A 17,478-nucleotide genomic window follows, 5' to 3' on the forward strand; every position below is an offset into this window, starting at 1 on the left:
AAGGCAGTGTTTATCAACCTTGTTTTAAATTTTGCACACACACACACACACACACACACACCCGCCACCACCAAATAGCCTTTTAAATATTTTCCCTTCTTGCCCCCTTATATCCAGTATTAAGAAGTAAGGGGTACCTGGGTGGCTCAGTCAGTTAAGCGATCAACTTTGCCTCAGGTCATGATCTTGCGGCCCGTGAGTTCAAGCCCAACGTCGGGCTCTGTGCTGACAGCTCAGAGCCTGGAATCTGCTTCGGATTCTGCGTCTCCCTGTCTCTCTGCCCCTTCCCTGCTCGTGCTCTGTCTCTCTCACTCTCAAAAATAAAATAAACACACACACAATTTTTTTTTTAATAAGGTCATGAGGACGGACCCTAACCCAGTATGACTGGGGTCCTTATCAGAGGAGGTTAGGACACAGACACGCACAGAGGGACGATCGTGTGAGGACACAGGGAGGAGACGGCGTCTATGCCCCCACGAGAGACGCCTCAGAAGGAACCAGACCAACTTGCCCACGGCTGGATCTCAGACTCCCAGCCTCCAGAGCCGTGAGACAACACGTGTCCGGTGTGTTAGCCGCCCTGCGTGTGGTCCTTTGTCGCGGCAGTCCTAGGAGGCTAACACAGCCGCCAGAGGCCACGTGGGGTCCTGGATTCAATCCTGGAACGGGAAAAGGACACCTGTGGAAAAACGTGAAACGCAAACGAAGCCTTTTGTTTCGCTAATGGTATTGCACCAATGTTCCTTTCCTCTTTTTGACAAGTGACAGTAATTTAAGATGTTAACAGGAGAGGAAGCTGAGTTAAGTGTATACGGAACTTCCTGCACTATCTTTGCAATTAATCTGTAAATCCAAATGGTTGCACAACAGCGTGAATGTGATTGATGCTGCTGAGCTGTGTGCTTAAAAATGATTAAAACGAAAAATTCTATGTCGTATGTGTGTCTTTTACCACAATAAAACAACTCTGTCAAAAATCTACTTAGGATGTTTAGGGGCGCCCGGGTGGTTCAGTCAGTTGAGCGTCCGACTTCGGCTCAGGTCATGGTCTCGAGGTTCATGAGTTCGAGCCCCCCGTCAGGCTCTGTGCTGACAGCTCAGAGCCTGGAGCCTGCTTTGGATTCTGTCTCGCTCTCTCTCTGCCCCTCCCCCACGCGTGCTCTGTCTCGTCTCTCTCTCCCAGAAAAAGAGAGAAATATTTAAAAATGTTTTTAAAATCTACTTGGGATTTTTATTGGGATGCTACTGAATTTATAAATTAATTTGGGAAGAATTAATATTCAAGAGTTTTTCTTATCTTGGGAAAAGGCTGTTTTCCCTTCCTCATTCTTTTCCAAACGCTCATTGCTCAGACATAAGGCCACGCCCTTTATAGATCAATCTTGCTTCACCCTATAATGAATCCAGATATCACTTCCCTAGGACCTTTGAGAAAAGTAAGCAGCGCTGCAAAATACTGTCAACTTTTCAATATGTGTAGGTTTTACTTATTTTTATTTTCCTATTGCATTGGCACCTTTATTTTATTCTTGATTGTTATCAGAAATGGTCCTCAGAATTCACAATTAAGGAAGACACTTATTTTTTTTTTATTTTTTTTAACGTTTATTTATTTTTGAGGCAGAGAGAGACAGAGCATGAACAGGGGAGGGGCAGAGAGAGAGGGAGACCCAGAATCTGAAACGGGCTCCAGGCTCTGAGCTGTCAGCACGGAGCCCGACGCGGGGCTCGAACTCACGGACCGTGAGATTGTGACCCGAGCCGAAGTCGACGCTTCACTGACTGAGCCACCCAGGCGCCCCAAGGAAGACACTTCTGAGGCGCCTGGGGGGCTCAGTCAGTGAAGCGTCCGACTTCGGCTCGGGTCACAATCTCACGGTCCGTGAGTTCGAGCCCCGCGTCGGGCTCCGTGCTGACAGCTCAGAGCCTGGAGCCCGTTTCAGATTCTGGGTCTCCCTCTCTCCGAAAATAAATAATAAACATTAAAAAAATTTTTTTAAAAAGGAAGACACTGCTGTGGGTTCCTGGAAATTGCTGCTTATCAAATTATGGAAGTTTTATCCTGTGCTTTGTTTACTAAGCACAAATGCTTAGCTTTTTTTTTTTTCTTTTTTAATGAAGAGTGAGTGTTGAAAAGATATATCTTGTAGTGTGGAGGAGGTAAAAGATAAATTGTGGAAGGGTACAAAACAAGGGGCACCACTTACAGAAAGCTTCTGGATGTGTAAAACCACCCAATATATTGTCTAAATGCGTAGTTGAAGTGGGTTTTAACATAGTAAACACCAAGTTCGAGATGGCAGTCGCCTCGGGGGAGAAAAGAGAGAAGGTGCACAGGACTGCCGGTTACAATTTATTTACCATCTGCCCCCACCGCCCCGCTCCCACTGAAAAGTTTTTCCGGGCCTTTTGGATCGAAGCAGGAATTGACTTGTCGGGCAGGGTGGTCCCATCATCCTTCTGCTGGGACCAACGCCATGACCTCCTCTTTGATCATTGCATGTCTGGCCCTCACACAGAGCATCCGGACTTTCTCATCTGATGCCGAAGCCCGACCTACTCAGCACCACATAGAAGTCCAGGCCATACATACCGGTGCTTGGGTCCCCACATCGACGCGCTCCTGGATCCCCAAACCAAAGTTTCTAGTGCCGGAGAAGTTAGTATTTCTCAACTCATACTCCCACATCTTTAGAACTTTCTCGGGGATTTCTTCAGCCTTGACCCCACGGACCGTGCAGTGCACGGCCATCTTTTTTTTTTCATTTCTCCTGCTGCCAAAGGCTCTGACGGCATATCCAGCTCTGGAGAGCACGGGGGTCTGGCCTGTGCACTGCTGCAGCACCCTGGCCACCCCGGTCAGTCTGTCTCCCCTTTCCCCCCTTCCACCCCCCCCCCCGACCCCCCGACCACAGAGGTTGAGGCAAGAACTTGCGGATGAGAAGTTCGCACGTGGGATTCCCCTTTTCACCTTGATCCGCTACGGCGGAGATCAGGAAGAGAGAGCACAATTTATTTCCTTTTAAGAGGATCCGAAATATGTGACCAAGTCAAAACCTGGTGAAGCCGAGTGGAGATCGCGCGGGTTTTCGTGTTTCTACTTTTTCTCTGCATACCTTTGTGTGTGCTCACGTTTTCTCATACTAAAAAAGCAAAGCCAGGACTGACAGCCACAGCCAATGCTTAACACAGCCTTTGCACTCAGCTGGGTTCCCTGGGGAGTGGCGAGCCTCCCGTCTCCGGAGAAAATGGAAGCCACGGAGTGGTCTTAGCCTTGGAGCTGAACCCTGGGACTTCTGCCTTCTTCCCACTTTATTTTTTACGTATTTATTTTTTTAAGTTTATTTATTCCGAGCGTGTGTGTGTGTGCTCACGTGCGCATGTGAGTGGGGGGAGAAGCAGGAGAGGGAGAGAATCCCAAGCAGGGTCCAACGCTGTCAGCACAGAGCCTGGAACGGGGCTTGATCCCATGAACTGTGAGATCATGACCTGAGCCGAAGTCAGATGCTCAACCGACTGAGCACCCCCAGGTGCCCCTGCTTAGTCCAAACCCCCGGTCCCTGCTATTTGAGTCCTTGTGTGGTCCAGCCCCAGACTACTGCCCTTGGGTTAGTCTCAGCCTTTCCAAGAGTCCCACTCCCAAACTCTGCACGTGCTAATATCACAGCGGGGACGCTCCTTCATCCACACATCCCCTCCAGAATAATTCTGGCTCCTCCAGACGTCACCACCTCCTCCAGGAAGCCCTCCCAGATCCTCTAGGCCGAGTCCGATGCCTCCAGTGGTCCTCACATTCCCTGTGCTTCTGAGACTCATTACATTGTTTTCAAATCCCTGGTCACATGTTCTGCCTCCCCACTCCAACCCAGTGGGTCTCCCTTCCCTCTTCTGGGTCCAGGGCTCTTCTGGGTCTGGGTGGTTAAAGGTCTGTGGCCAGCCTCATGCCAGGAACCTCCCTTTCCTTTTAATTCCCGTTTCAGTGAGTTCTGGGCATGGGACAAGGGTGGGTTGCCTTCTGGTTGTCTCGCTGGGCTGGACAGCTTCCCCTGGCTCCCCAAGGCAGCTTCAGCCACAGCCACATACAAAAGAGACCCAACTTCCTGCCTCTTGTGCCTTGGCTGTGCCCTCTGCATGACAGACCCTTCCTTTTTCTCTCGCCAGTGGACGTGTCCTCGATGCCCACTTCCAGAAGGCCACCTCTGCTCTTCCAAAGAGCATTCACTGTTTCTCCCTCCGTAAGGGCTGATGAATCAATCCTATCTACCCCCTTTCCCAAGAACCTTATTCGGATGAGGTTGTGCAATCCTTTGCGGCTTTTTTTTTTTTTTTTCCTGTTTCCTCCCACTGAGCCCACGCCCCTCCTGAGTACTGCTGTCCTGGAGAGCCCCAGAAGGAGGGTGTGCCCTCCCAGAAAGTTCTGCCCCACAGTGAAATCCTGCTGCTAAGTCAGCTGTCGGTGCCTGTTGACGCGGGCTCCGTTTCTGATGAGAAAGGAAGCACAAGCCTTGCATCTTGGAAGAAGGGGACTTCTGAGAAAAGCAGCAAGACCCTCCCGTTTTTTGGGAAAAGAGACTTCCTCGGTCCTGAACTGTCCTCTGAGCATTGCTGACTTCTGATGCCTGACTTCTTCCCCGCTCTGTGTCATGGGCATCTACTCCGACCTCTGTGATGGTGTGTGACACACGTACTTAAACATCCGTACGTGGTGTCGTTGTGTGTGACTCACATCGATGTCACAGGACGGCGAGTCTCACGTGCGGCCTGGCGAGACCCTAGGTTACTATCTAGAGACTAGGCCTTCTCGTTCATTTGCAGAGTAGGTAGCCACCAAGTCTGACTTAGCGACAAGCACTCAGAGACACCATAAGGAAGATGGAAACACTAGCCACCACCCAGGAGATGATATTCGCGTCTCTTATCCGTGATACATACAGACCTTCTGTAAACGAAACTTTTTTTAATGTTTACTTTTGAGAGAGAGGGTGAGTAGGGGGAGGGGCAGAGAGCAGGTGACACAGAACTGGAAGCAGGTCCAGGCTCTGAGCTGGCAGCACAGAGCCCAACGCGGGGCTCGAACTCGCAAACCAGCGGGATCATGACCTGAGCCGAAGTCGGACGCTTAACCGACTGAGCCACCCAGGCGCTGCCCCCCCCCCCGCCCCGAACTTCTATAAATTAATAAGAAAAAAACAAACCGCTTCCTGGAAACAATGGAGGAAGGATACAAACAATTTACAGGAAAGCGAAACAGAAGAATGTATCAACATCCAGTGGATACTCAAAATCTCGGGAGTTGGGAAACCATCTGAAGCCACAGTGAAATTCAGTGAGAAGCAGTAAAAGTAGCTCAAAGTTTAAAGACTTTTTTGAACTAAGGAGCAGAGGGGAGAGAAGGAAGAGGGAGATAGAGAACAAGAGACTGAACATGAAGGAATTAAGGATTTCACTTGATAAATCAGTTTTTTTTTTAAGTTTATTTTTTGAGAGAGAGAGAGCAGGGGAGGGGCAGAGAGAGAGGGAGAGAGAGAGAGAATCCCAAGCAGTCTCCAGCTCTCAGCACGGAGCCTGATGTGAGGCTTGAACTCACAAACCGGGAGATCGTGACCTGAGCTGAAATCAAGAGCCGGACACTTAACCAACTGAGCCAGCCAGGCGCCCCGATAAATTAGTTTTTAAAAACAAACACAAGATAGGGGCGCCTGGCTGGCTCAGTTGGTGGAGCATGTGACTGACCGACTCTTGATCTCAGGGTCATAGGTTCAAGCCCCACACTGGGTGTACAGATTACTTAAAAATAGTATCTTCTATTGGGGTGCCTGGGTGGCTCAATTGGTTAAGCGTCCGACTCCGGCTCAGGTCATGACCTCGAGGTTCGTGGGTTCGGGCCCCGCGTCGGGCTCTGTGCTGACAGCTCAGAGCCTGGAGCCTGCTTCCGATTCTGGGTCTCCCTCACTCTCTGCCCCCCCCCAGCTCGTGCTCTGTCTCTCTTGTTCTCAAAAATAAATAAAACATAAAAAAGAAAAAAATTTTTTTTAAAAAGAAACCCTTCCTACCTGGATTTTCCCCCCAAAGTTTTGCTTTTCAAATATGTAGGTTTAGAGCCATCTGGGCTGGGATTGGCTGTCTTATTCACCATTCCATGGCCAGGACCTTCAACAGGGCATGATACACACTAGCACTCAAATCTGTTGAATGAATTAATGAGGGGCTGCTGTGTATGACCTACGAGGATGAGTACCAGGGATTGGGGGGGGGGGGGGCGGGTAGCAGGCCACGTGCTGGTAGAGGGAATGAATCTTCTTCCTGCAAAGAAACACAGCATTGGCCTGCGGGTATCTGGGCCCAGAAAGGCTGTCTGTATCACTCACTGATCAGACCACGGGCACCAGGCTTCAGTAGCACCACCATAGGTCTTGGAGAGAAACTGTGCAGGAGGGGACAGATAAAAGCCAATTTCCATTTGAGGGGAAAGGCCGTTCTGTTCCCTCTCCTCGGACATTTGGTTTTTCGGGCCCCTACAAATTCTTGGACAACTCAAGAGACGAGAGAAAATCTGAGCTGCCTGCTAATAAGTAAGGGAGGAAGCCACTAATTAGAAAAAGAAATGAATTTATGGGACATTTTATTCTAGTAATGTAGTAACTGGAATTCTCGGTTTAATGTCTGACTTCTATGACAGCTAACATTTTGGCTTCGTATTCTTGACTGTACTCCCAGCTCCCGGGCCCTAGCAGTCGTTAAATGGGTGTGTGTTACATAAACAAGAGTAAGTCTGTGGGTTTTTCCTTGCTCACCGCACCCTAGCACGTTCCTGTCTCCACGGGGCTCCCTCTGGCTGGCGTGCGTTTCTTCCAGTATGTTCAGGGCCATTCCCTCACTTCATTTAGATCTCTGCTTCGATGTCTCCCCTTCTTTCCTGGCTTTATTGAAATACGGTTCACATGCCACACGATTCTCCCTTACCATTCAGTGGTTTTTATTATATTCACACGATTCTGCATCCGTCACTACAACCAAAGTAAGAACATTTCATAATCCCCAAGTCCCATGTACCCGTGGGCGCCTGGTAGGCTCACTCTTCATTTCAGCTCAGGTCATGATCCCCAGGTCATGGGATCGAACCCTGCCTGCATCAGGCTCTGTGCGGAGCCTGGAGCTTGCTTAAGATTGTCTCTCCCTCTCCCTCTGCCCCTCTACCCCACTCACACACTCTCTCTCTCTAAAATTAAAAAAAAAAAAAATGAATGAATCTATAAAGAATTCATGTACCCTTTAACCATCACCTTTTTTCTTTTTAAGATTTTTTAACGTTTATTTTATTTATTTTTTTTTTTTTGAGAGACAGAGACAGAGCATGCGGGGGGGGGGGGGGGGGGGGGGCCGGAGGGGCAGAGAGAGAGAGGGAGACACAGACTCTGAAACAGGCTCCAGGCTCCGAGCTGTCCGCACAGAGCCTTGACGCGGGGCTGGAGCCACCCACGCGCCCCAACCATCACCTTCTAGTTTCCCCCATCACTCCCAGCCCCAGGCAACCACCAGTTAAGTTTCTGTTTCTATAGATTTCCCTATTCTGGACACGTCATAAAAATGGAGTCACACAATCTGTGGCCTTTTGTGTCTGGCTTCTTTCATTTTGCATGTTTTCGAGGTTCACCCACTTTATAGCACATATCGGCGCTTGGTTCCTTTCTAGGGCCGAATAGTCCCCATCGAATGGATATACCGCACTGTATTTGTCCATTCACCAGTTGATGGACATTCGGCTCAGTTCCGCTTTGTGGTTATTCGGAACCATGCCGCTGTGAACATGCATCCTCAAGGTTTTGTGCGGACGTGTTTTCAATTCTCTTGGGTAGATACCCAGGAGTGGAATTGCTGGGTCCCCGGCGCATATTTGTCCATATGTTTACGGTCTTTCCTTTCCCAAGATTGTGATCTCCATAAAAACCGATATTGTTGCCAATTTTGGACCTTGCTGAATCTCCAGTGCCTAGAAAGGCGTCTGACAGAGAGCAGCTCGCGAGGCACGTGAGCAGGCGTCCCAGAGGCCGCAGGAAGCTGCACGTGGCCACTTCCGTAAACGCACCCCCAGAAATCCACAAGATCCCGGGTTCCGTGAGGAAGCTGTTGGAGCAGGGAAGCCCTGGCATTGGGGGAAGCTGCGGGGCAGAAGCCAGATGGCTGCCCCGGGGCCTGAGCGGGGGCCGAGGTTCTGGACAGTCATGCTTCCGAGAATGCTGATGCTGGAAGTAAAAAAGCGCTGCCTGTCCCGTGTCTGGAAATGTCCTCTGACACACCCGCCGCCTTCCCGGGACGCCTGCGGAGAGGGGCGCCCCTCCCCGCTCATCCCAGACCCCATCGTAACCGCAGCGTCCGCTCGGGGGCCCAAGGGTGCACCCGTCGAGGCCCGTGGCTGCTCCAGTGAGCGGCTGCGGGGCAACCCCCACCCCCCAAATCGGTGGCTTCCAACAACAGCCCTCTGTGAGTGTTCACAGTTCCGCGGCGTGGCTGGCGCGGCTCCGTTCCTGGCCTCGCCCGGAATGAGCGGGTTCGTTGGATTCGGATGACAGAAGAGCTGGAAGGGCCAAGCGGAACGGGGCGGCCGCGGCCGCTGGCCGGTCCTCGCCGCCGCTCAGCCTCCAGGGGCCGAGCCAGGCTCCCTGACGCTGCAGCCGGCGGCGTGAAGGCGGCAAGGCGGAAGCCGCAAGGCATGCTGGGGCCCAACCTGGCAAGTCACGTGCCGCCGCCGCCGCCCACCGATTGGTTAAAGCGAGTCACGGGATGACGCCCATTCCCGAGGGGCGGAGAACAGACGCCGCCTCCGGTTGGGAGGAGTCACGGTCGCACAGAGGCAGGTGTGCCCAGGTGGGGGGAATTAGTGGCCAGGATTTTTCAAGTAGAGGCCATCTCGTGTTATCGTCGTCTTGCTGGTCATACTTTTCGCTCACCACCCCCCACCCCCCCAGGGAAACGAGCCACAAATCAACAATTCTTAAATCTTTTCTGGCCGACCCTCTCCCCAAATGTGGATAACTCCATTCACTCGGGGTCCCGCTTGACCTTGGATGGCAACGACGGCGAGCGGATGATAATGGCACCGGCCAGAACAGCTACCTCTGACGCGTCCCCGCCGGGCTGAGCGAGTTACTCCGCGGATCTCTGGACGCAGACCAGGAGTCTTGGGGTCACCCCAGAAGCAGAGCTTAAGAATGTGAAAATGTGTCCTTTCCCCGGGCGGTGATTCTAGAGGCCCCCGGAGGAAAGTAGGGAAATGGGACTGGGATGGGAAAGAGTCAGTGCTGGGTACTGGGGTGGGCGCTGGGGCTGAATCCCACTGGGCATCGCTGGAAGGCAGTTTGGAACCAGTGGCTCAGAGCTCTCCTAACCCCAGAGCGTTCACTCGCTTGCACTCCCAGCCTGCCCTCCACTTGGGTGAGGGGGAAAAAACTCTTCAGGCGAAGAATTCCAGGAGATTACAACGAGAGAGGTCAAAGCCAAGGGGATGTGGATAGCGTGCTGACAGCTCTTTACTACTTCCGTTTTACGGAGAAGGAATTTGAGGCTTACAATGACGCCGCCAAGAATCAACCCCAGGTTCCTCTCTCTCCGGAGCCCTGCTCTCTATCGCTCTGCTATACTGTTTTCGACCTCGGGTTGCCTCTAGTTTAACAACGTTTCAAGCTAATACGCACCCCCCCCCCCAAATTTTTTTTTCAATTGTAACATCTTGCACCTGACTCAAAATTAACTTCAACTGTCTCAAAGCCCCAAACGCAAAACCTAACACTGTTAGGAAAAAGCATGGGAGAAGTGTTTGGATTAGGCAAAGATTCCCTAGCTAGAACACCAAAAGCAAGATTCATAAAAGAAAAATGGGTAAATTGGATTTTGTCAGCATTTAAAACTTTGCTCTTTGAAAGCTGCTGTTAAGGGAATGAAGAGAAAAGCCACAGACTAGGAGAGAAGGTTGGAAAACCTCATATCTGATAAAAGATTTGTTACCAGCATATTCTAACGAACTCTCAAAACAATAAAATAAGCAACCCATTTTTTTTTTTTTTTAATTAACGATCATTTCTTTTTGAGAGACAGAGACGGAGCCCGAGTAGGGAGGGAGCAGAGAGAGAGAGGGAGACGAAGAATCTGAAACAGGCTCCAAGCTCTGAGCTGTCAGCACAGAGCCTGATGCGAGCCGGGTGCCTGATGCCCGATGTGGGGCTCGAACTCACAGACCAAACTCACAGACCATGAGATCATAACCTGAGCCGAAGTCAGATGCTTAACCGACCGAGCCACCCAGGGGTCCCGGCAACCCAGTTTTAAAAAACACTGCTCATTGAAGTATTTTTATATATGTACAATGAGTGAGCATTAAGGTAGTTATCTTGGATAATCCATTCAAGGAAGTTCACTTAATCCAATTTAGTGAAGCCTGTATCCTTCACTTCATAGTGACGGAGACACCGGCGGCACATATTGAGCCGTATTTCTGGAGCAGACTGTGCCAGTCCGAGCAGACACAGCAAGAATGAGAACCCTGGCCCAGCTTCTTCGGCTCCAATAAAGCTGCCGGTGACCATCTTGCTCTCTCAGACGCAACGAGGCAATCCGTTTCTTTCAGTGGGCAAAAGATCTGAAGAGACAGGTCACCAAAGGAAATATTCAGGTGGCAAAGAAACATGTGAAAGGATGTCCCACGTCATTATTCATCAAGGGAACGCAAATGAAAATCACACCACGCACATAACAGAATGGCCCAAATGAAAAAGGCTAACCATGCCATGTCCTGGCAAGAACGCGGAGGAAACGGAACTCTCATTCATTGCCGGTCGGGTTGAAACACGGCACAGCCACTTCGGAAAGTCGTCTTGGCAGTTTCTTAAAAACTGAGACGCACACCTCCCATGTAACGCAACCATCCACTCCTGGGTATATACCCAGGAGAAAGGAGAGCGTCCGTGCACGACAACACTTGCTCCCAGAAGCTCACGGCAGTTTTATTCGTGGTAGCCACAACCGGAAACAGCCCAAATGCCCACCAGCAGGTGAGCGTATAATTAAGCTGACATATTCAGGCAACAAAATTCTACTCAGCAGTAAGAAGGAAGGAGGTATTAATGCAGCCACATGGATGAATCAAAATAATTATGCTGAGCAAACGAAACCAGTCTCGAGAGGCTGTATGCTGCCATTTCTACAAAATTCCAGAAAAATGCAAGTGAATCTAAAGACAAAAAGCAGATCGGTGGTTGCTGGGGGATGATGGGGGGGGGGGGCTGACCAGGGGGTGCAAAGAAACGTGGGTGGTGATGGGTGCTTTCACGCTCCAGATTGTGATGGTTTTGTGGGTTTAGTCAAAACCCATCAAATTGTAAACTTTAAGGGTGGACAGCTTATTGTATGTCAGTGATACCCCAACAAAACTTTGTTTTCAGGCACTTGAGAAAGTTAATCAAAATATTTCAAGTTAAAAATAATCACAACATTTGGGGCGCCTGGGTGGCTCAGCCGGTTAAGCGTTTGACTTTGGCTCAGCTCGTGAGCTCGTGATGTGTGACTTTGGGCTTGGGATTCTCTCTCTTGCCCTCTCTCTGCCCCTTCCTCATCTGTCTCCTACATGGCCACAGAAACGTCATGAATTGGGTTGACAAAAGCTTTATCACCTGTTGATGGTAACGATGAAGAAATGGGGCACCAAGAGAGTAAGTGCTTTGCCTGAGGTTATCATCTGGCTCATAGGTGAGATTTTATATCTTACTCTGTACGAGGCCCATTTTCTCCCACTGAAATGATTTCCTCTCAGCTCAGCGTTCTTATTTAGAGAGACCAAGTGCCAATGACAGACCCCAGGTACCCACCGAAGCCCTCGTCTCACCCTTCACTCAGCCAGGTTCCCTCCTTGGTCTCAAAGTCACTGCTTCCGGAAACATGCTAAAAGCACCCCCAAACAATGAGGACAGCCGTTGACTTTAAGGTAAGTCTGCTTTCGAGAAAGCCCTGCCTGGCCACGAAGCTGTCCACTTTGACCCAGTGGTAGAAAATTGCTACCATATTTATGGAAAGTTCAATGGGGACTTGGTCTACACGTCTGTTGGAGAGATTCCGCTCCAAGAATTTGCTGCACATTTCCAGATGTCTGACCCTACTTTTCCTGCTGCATTTATCAAGAGCCCGGCACCTCTGGCTGAATTTTGTGCACCAAACTCTCTTAGATTCCTGTTCCCTTCCTGATTCTGTTTTCCTTTGCCTTCTCAAAAAAAAAAAAAAAATCCTCTGTCTTTCATCGTTTTTTGTTTAAGTTTATTTACTTTGAGAGAGACAGAGACAGTGCGAGCAGGGGAGGGGCAGAGAGAGAGAGAACCCCAGGCAGGCTCTGTGCTGCCAGTTCGAGCCACCTGTGGGGCTCGAACCCACAAAACTGTGAGATGAGCCGAAACCAAGGGTCTGACGCTCAACCGACTGAGCCACCCAGGCGCCCCTCTCTGTCTTTTCATCTTATTTTAGCATGTGTGTCTCTCTCATGTCTTTCTGGAACAAGGTAGGGAAATGGGCAGCAAATACAACTTTTATTTATTTTTTATTTTTTTTAACGTTTTATTTATTTTTGAGACAGAGAGAGACAGAGCATGAATGGGGGAGGGGCAGAGAGGGAGACACAGAATCGGAAACAGGTTCCAGGCTCTGAGCCATCAGCCCAGAGCCCGACGCGGGGCTCGAACTCACGGACCACGAGATTGTGACCTGAGCTGAAGTCGGACGCTTAACCGACTGAGCCACCCAGGCGCCCCAGCAAATACAATGTTTAAATAACATGTGGATAATGTTTGTTATTTCTGAGGGTTGTTGAGAGGATTTGGGAAGGTGGGGTGTGTTTCTGCATCTACCAGGGGGCTGGAATGAGGGAAGTACTCGATAAAAAAGATAACATTTGTCCCCTCAATGAAGGGCACTTACTGCCCCAGCCCTGGCACCCTCCCCCCGGCACCCCAAGCCTTTTATACTGTTTGACTTAATCTTCTTTTTTTCGTGGCACTAAGAGCTTGTTTATATATGACATTAGGGTTCTCACCCTCAGCATTATGGACATTGGGAGTCGATGGTTTTTTGTGGGGGGCGGGGGGCGGGGGGGGTGTCCTGTGGGTGTCCTCCACTCACCACCTACTGTGATAGTCACAAATGTCTCCAGACATGGCCCCGGGTCTCCTGGGAAGCATAATCGCCCCCGGTCAAGAACCACAAGGCTACACAATGTTTTCGTTATGTTCATTATTTCATTGTCTGTCCCTCTCTACCCCCATCTGGAATGCTTGCTCTGAGAAGGAAGGAATTTGCTTGTTTGGGTGGGGCACTGATGTGTGCCCGGTTCCTAGATTGATGCCTGGCCCAAGGTAGGTGCCCAATATTTATTGAAAGAATGAACATTGGGTGGGCTTTGTGCTCAGGGGTGGTGCTAGGGCTTGACATGCATAAGCTCACGTCTTTATCTTGGCATCCCTCGGGGGGGAGGCCATGTCACTCTCCCTCACTGTCCCCCTTTGCACAGAGGAGAGAAGCTGAGGCTTCCAGAAACTACACACATACATCCCCACTCAGCCAATGCAGAAGCTTAGCTGGCCACCACCCAACAGATGTCTGTGTTCTCCCTTCTGGCCAAGAAGGATTGAATCAAGGTCAAATCAGGGGTCAAATCCAGCCTCCAGGCACCTGCAGGGGAGTTGAGGAAGGAAGCTGAGCTGGCCTGGAGGGCCAGGCCTGAGGACACTTTCCCAGGGCCAGAACTTGGCTGGGTTCAACCTGCTCCTCTTGGGAAGAGGTCTGGCCCCCACACCTATAAGAGATGGGGGTGAGCTCCAAAATGAAGCCCCCAGTATCCTTAGGGAGATGTTGCTGCAGCTACCGGGCCAGGGAGGCTGGAACTGCGTGTGCGCGCACACACACACACACACACACACACACACACACACACACCACTCCCCACCCTCTCCACTCCCTCTGGCCCTTCTACCCCTCACCTCTAACTCCACTACCCCTCAACACACACACAAACTTCACACTTATCCCTAAACCAGCCCAGAACAGAGAGGGCCCTGCACTGTGATTGGTCCATGAGTCCCTGGTACCAGGAACTGAGAGGAAGGAGATGGAAAGGAAGGAAAAGAGTAGGCGGGACCAGCAGGGGGCTACATTTATATCTATGCCCAGGGCTGGGCGCCTGCTCACCATGGACACTGCCGGGTACAGCAAGTGGGACAGCAGGCTCGAGGAAGTCCCTGGAGGTATGAGCAAAAAGACAGCCTCCCCGGTTCCCTGGGGTCTCTCAGGCCAGAGGTTTGGGGTTTGATGGGAGAAGGGAGGGGAACAGCCAAGAGCGGGTCCATGCAGTGGGTGCAGAAGAGACATCACAGGCGCCAGAACCAGCTGGACCTGGGTTCAGATTCTAACTCTGCCACTTAGAAGCTGTGTGCCCATGAGCAAGTTGCTTCGTCTCTCTGAATCTCGGTTCCCTGGGAGGAACCCAAGCACCCAGGGCTCTGTCCTCTGGGGGCCAGAGATCCAGGGCAGTCCTGGTGCAGGAGGGACCCACGGAGTCCATCTGTGTTATCCCAGGGCACTGGGGACGCTGGGGACGGAGACTCCTCTTCCTGGCCCTGGTGCTGGTGGCAGCCTTAGCCCTGTGGGCCCTCATTCTGAGCATCCTATTTTCTAAGGGTGAGTGACGGCGTAATGAGGCCCCCCGGGGGGGGGGGAGGGCATAGACCTTCCCTCTGTCTCAGGACGCCCCCCGCTGGGTCCCGGACCCCTGTCTGGGTCGGGAGTGTGAACACGTGTGAACAGAGTTTGTGCATGTCTTTGGTCTGTGTGCACCCACCTGTGTATGCATATGCGTGCATGTCTCTCCTCGGCGTGTGTGTGTGTGTGTGTGTGCACATCACGTGCGCTGTGCGCCTGCCCGTCCCTTCTGTGCGTCGGAGACGGGAGCTCCTGCACCCCCTGGGCAAGGGGAGAGTTCTGGAGGCCCCGGGCCCCGCCTGCAGGAGCCTCTCTCCACAGCCTCCACAGAGCGAGGGGCGCTGTTCGGCCACCAGGACCTGCTGAGGACAAACGGTGCGTGCAGAACGGTGACTCGGTGACTCTTAGCGCCTCCCCCCCCCCCCCCCCAGATGTGAGGGCCGGGAGTGTCTAGGACCCTGGAGACAGGGTAGTGGGTGGGTGAGGACCCCTTCGGTCCCAGGGGTTGGCCCCCGAGTGGGGGAGGGTGTCCTGTTTGAGTCCCCGCAGATGACCTGGAGTGTGTGTGGGGCGTGCGGGGGTCATTCCAGCCTCGAAGCAGAAGGCGGCACTGGGTGTTTTGAACGCGGAGGTCCGAGCCTGCAACAGCTGCTGTAAGACGTGTGTGCTGGGGGCGGGGCTTGGGCCGGGATTGGAGGCGGCGAGCCGGGATGGTCTGTGGCAGGTGGGGGCGGGGCAGGTTGGTCACCGACATCCCGCGCCCATCCTGCCCCGTCCTTCCCAGGCTCGGGGACACAGACGCTGCTGGAGAGGGCACGCGCGGAGCTGGGGGAGGCGCAGGCGAAGCTGATCCAGCAGGAGAGTGCCCTCAAAGAACTGAGCGATCGCGGTGAGAGCTGGACATTGCCTCGACCCCTGATCCCTCACCCGGGCTGTCACTCGACCCTTGATTCACATACTAACACCTATCCTGAAGAGGGTTACCGCGACCCTATCCTGTGATCCTGACCTCTGACCGCTGGACTCTGATCTCGACTCCAACTCCTAACCCCAAGCGCAACTTGGCCCCAACCAGCTCTAACATTCCTTGACGGTGATGTCATTCTTGACCATGACCATGACTCCGGACGTGGATGCTGACTTTTACCTAATCATGACCCTACTCCCGACCCTGACCTGAGCCATAATCTGGACTCCCTTGACCTCGCAGTGACCCAGAGCTTGGCTGAAGCGGGCAGGGACCGCGAGGACATCCGCAGCGAGCTGTTCAGGGCTCTGGAGGCCGCCCGGCTGGGGAACAGTGAGCAAGACAGAAGGGAGAGAGGAGGGGACAAGTGGACCCTACGTGTGGGCCTCGGGATGCGCCCCGTCCTGCCCTTTGACCTTGGCCTGTTCTCTGTGGCTCCGCCCCTAGACCTCGGGGGTCCACCTCCCCCCAGTTTTTTCCGTCTGCTCTACCCCGGGGGCAATTCACCTCTTTGACCTTCGCCATCCCACAGGCTCCTGTGAGGAGTGCCCCGCATCGTGGCTGCCCTTCCAGGGCTCCTGCTACCTTTTCTCCATCCTGCGGGCCACGTGGGAGGAGTCGCAACGCAACTGCGCGGGCTCCGGCGGACATCTGGTGATAGTGGGGGACCTGGAGGAGCAGGTGGGCAGTCCCCCCCCACCTCCCCGAGGTCCCAGGAGGGAGGCGGAATTCACCTGAGGGGGCGGGGCCTGGGAGGGGCGGGGCGGGGGCGAGGCGGACCCCGCGGGCTCAGTGTCCTTCCCCGCGCAGGGCTTCCTGAGCCGGAACACGCGCGGCCGCGGTTACTGGCTGGGCCTGAGGGCCGTGCGCCGCGCGCGCCAGATCCAGGGCTACCAGTGGGTAGACGGAGTCCCGCTCAGCTTCAGGTGAGGGAAGGGACTCGGGGAGAGGGACGGGTCAGACCCCAGGGGCAGTGCTGTGGCCGGATCTGTGGGGATGGGCAGGCTGGACCCCAGGACCTGGCGGAGGGTTTAAATTCAGGGAGTTTAGAAAGCTGTATCCCAGGTGCACGCTCAAGTTAGACCCTCGGAGTGTCTAGGTTGGACCCAAGCAATAAACAGGATAGATCCTCAGGGCTGGACGCCAGGCCCGTCCTCAGACTCCCAGAAACAGCCCCCCGACAAACCTCCGCAGCCACTGGAACCTGGGGGAGCCCAATGACTCTATGGGGCGCGAGGACTGCGTGATGATGCTACGCACTGGGATGTGGAACGATGCACCGTGCGACAACGAGAGGGACAACTGGATTTGTGAGAAGAGGCGCAGCTGTTGACCCCGCCCCGCGCCCCGCGCGCCCCGCCCACCGAGCTGTTTGGTGTTCTTGCATTTTTCCCCCCAGACTGGGAAGCCTTACAGACAGGGGTTTTGTGAGCTGTCTTCGCAGCCCTTAGGAAGCATCAATAAATGCTTGAGAAATGAATCTTGGTTCATGGCTTTGGTGAGCTGTTCAACGTTTAATCTCAGAGACCCTGATATTTATCCCTGTGGGTGACCCTGACCTCTGTCAGTGACCTCCCGGTCCTATGGTGCCCCAAAACTCAGGGCGTAACGTGTACTGGGCCAGGACGGCTGTAGGGCACTGGGGACACTGGAATGACTCAGACCGAGCGCTCTGATCAAGCGGGGCACTGGAACAATGCTATGATCAGTGACTCCAAGGAGTGGACAAGGCCCTGAGGCAGGTGGGAGAGGGGCTGCTCGGACCTGAAGAGCAAGTC

General features: G+C 52.8%; 1 protein-coding gene and 2 pseudogenes across 2 annotated transcripts; 1 reads left to right on the forward strand and 2 right to left on the reverse strand.

Annotated features, from left to right (window-relative positions):
* Nucleotides 1–656: 656 nt before the first annotated feature.
* Nucleotides 657–6,411, reverse strand: LOC109253951 (60S ribosomal protein L11-like; annotated as a pseudogene).
* Nucleotides 6,412–10,339: 3,928 nt separating this feature from the next.
* LOC109253949 (40S ribosomal protein S29-like) lies at nucleotides 10,340–10,826 on the reverse strand (annotated as a pseudogene).
* Nucleotides 10,827–14,148: 3,322 nt separating this feature from the next.
* CLEC4G (C-type lectin domain family 4 member G) lies at nucleotides 14,149–17,180 on the forward strand. 2 transcript variants are annotated; one of them, XM_019427908.2, is made up of 9 exons: nucleotides 14,149–14,279; nucleotides 14,611–14,712; nucleotides 15,055–15,108; nucleotides 15,324–15,386; nucleotides 15,518–15,622; nucleotides 15,944–16,033; nucleotides 16,233–16,381; nucleotides 16,511–16,626; nucleotides 16,895–17,180. In XM_019427908.2, exons 1-9 carry the CDS (start codon nucleotides 14,198–14,200, stop codon nucleotides 17,031–17,033), a joined length of 900 nt encoding a protein of 299 aa, XP_019283453.2. In that variant the 5' UTR covers nucleotides 14,149–14,197; the 3' UTR covers nucleotides 17,034–17,180. The 2 variants fall into 2 exon arrangements, with proteins under 2 accessions (XP_019283453.2, XP_019283454.2); XM_019427909.2 differs by lacking the exon at nucleotides 16,895–17,180 and adding an exon at nucleotides 16,766–16,884.
* Nucleotides 17,181–17,478: the final 298 nt, after the last annotated feature.

This window comes from Panthera pardus, unplaced genomic scaffold (assembly GCF_024362965.1).
Source record: "Panthera pardus isolate Hobbes unplaced genomic scaffold, ASM2436296v1 HiC_scaffold_8, whole genome shotgun sequence".
Classification (NCBI taxonomy): Eukaryota; Metazoa; Chordata; class Mammalia; order Carnivora; family Felidae; genus Panthera; species Panthera pardus.

What these genes read in the sequence shown, in the direction of transcription:
- CLEC4G (XM_019427908.2), top strand. Translation starts at nt 14,198, where the DNA reads ATGCCCAGGGCTGGGCGCCTGCTCACCATGGACACTGCCGGGTACAGC. An exon ending in GCTCGAGGAAGTCCCTGGAG is followed by an intron (nt 14,280 to 14,610) that starts GTATGAGCAAAA and finishes GTGTTATCCCAG; the next exon opens with GGCACTGGGGACGCTGGGGA. An exon ending in GGAGTCCCGCTCAGCTTCAG is followed by an intron (nt 16,627 to 16,894) that starts GTGAGGGAAGGG and finishes AAACCTCCGCAG; the next exon opens with CCACTGGAACCTGGGGGAGC.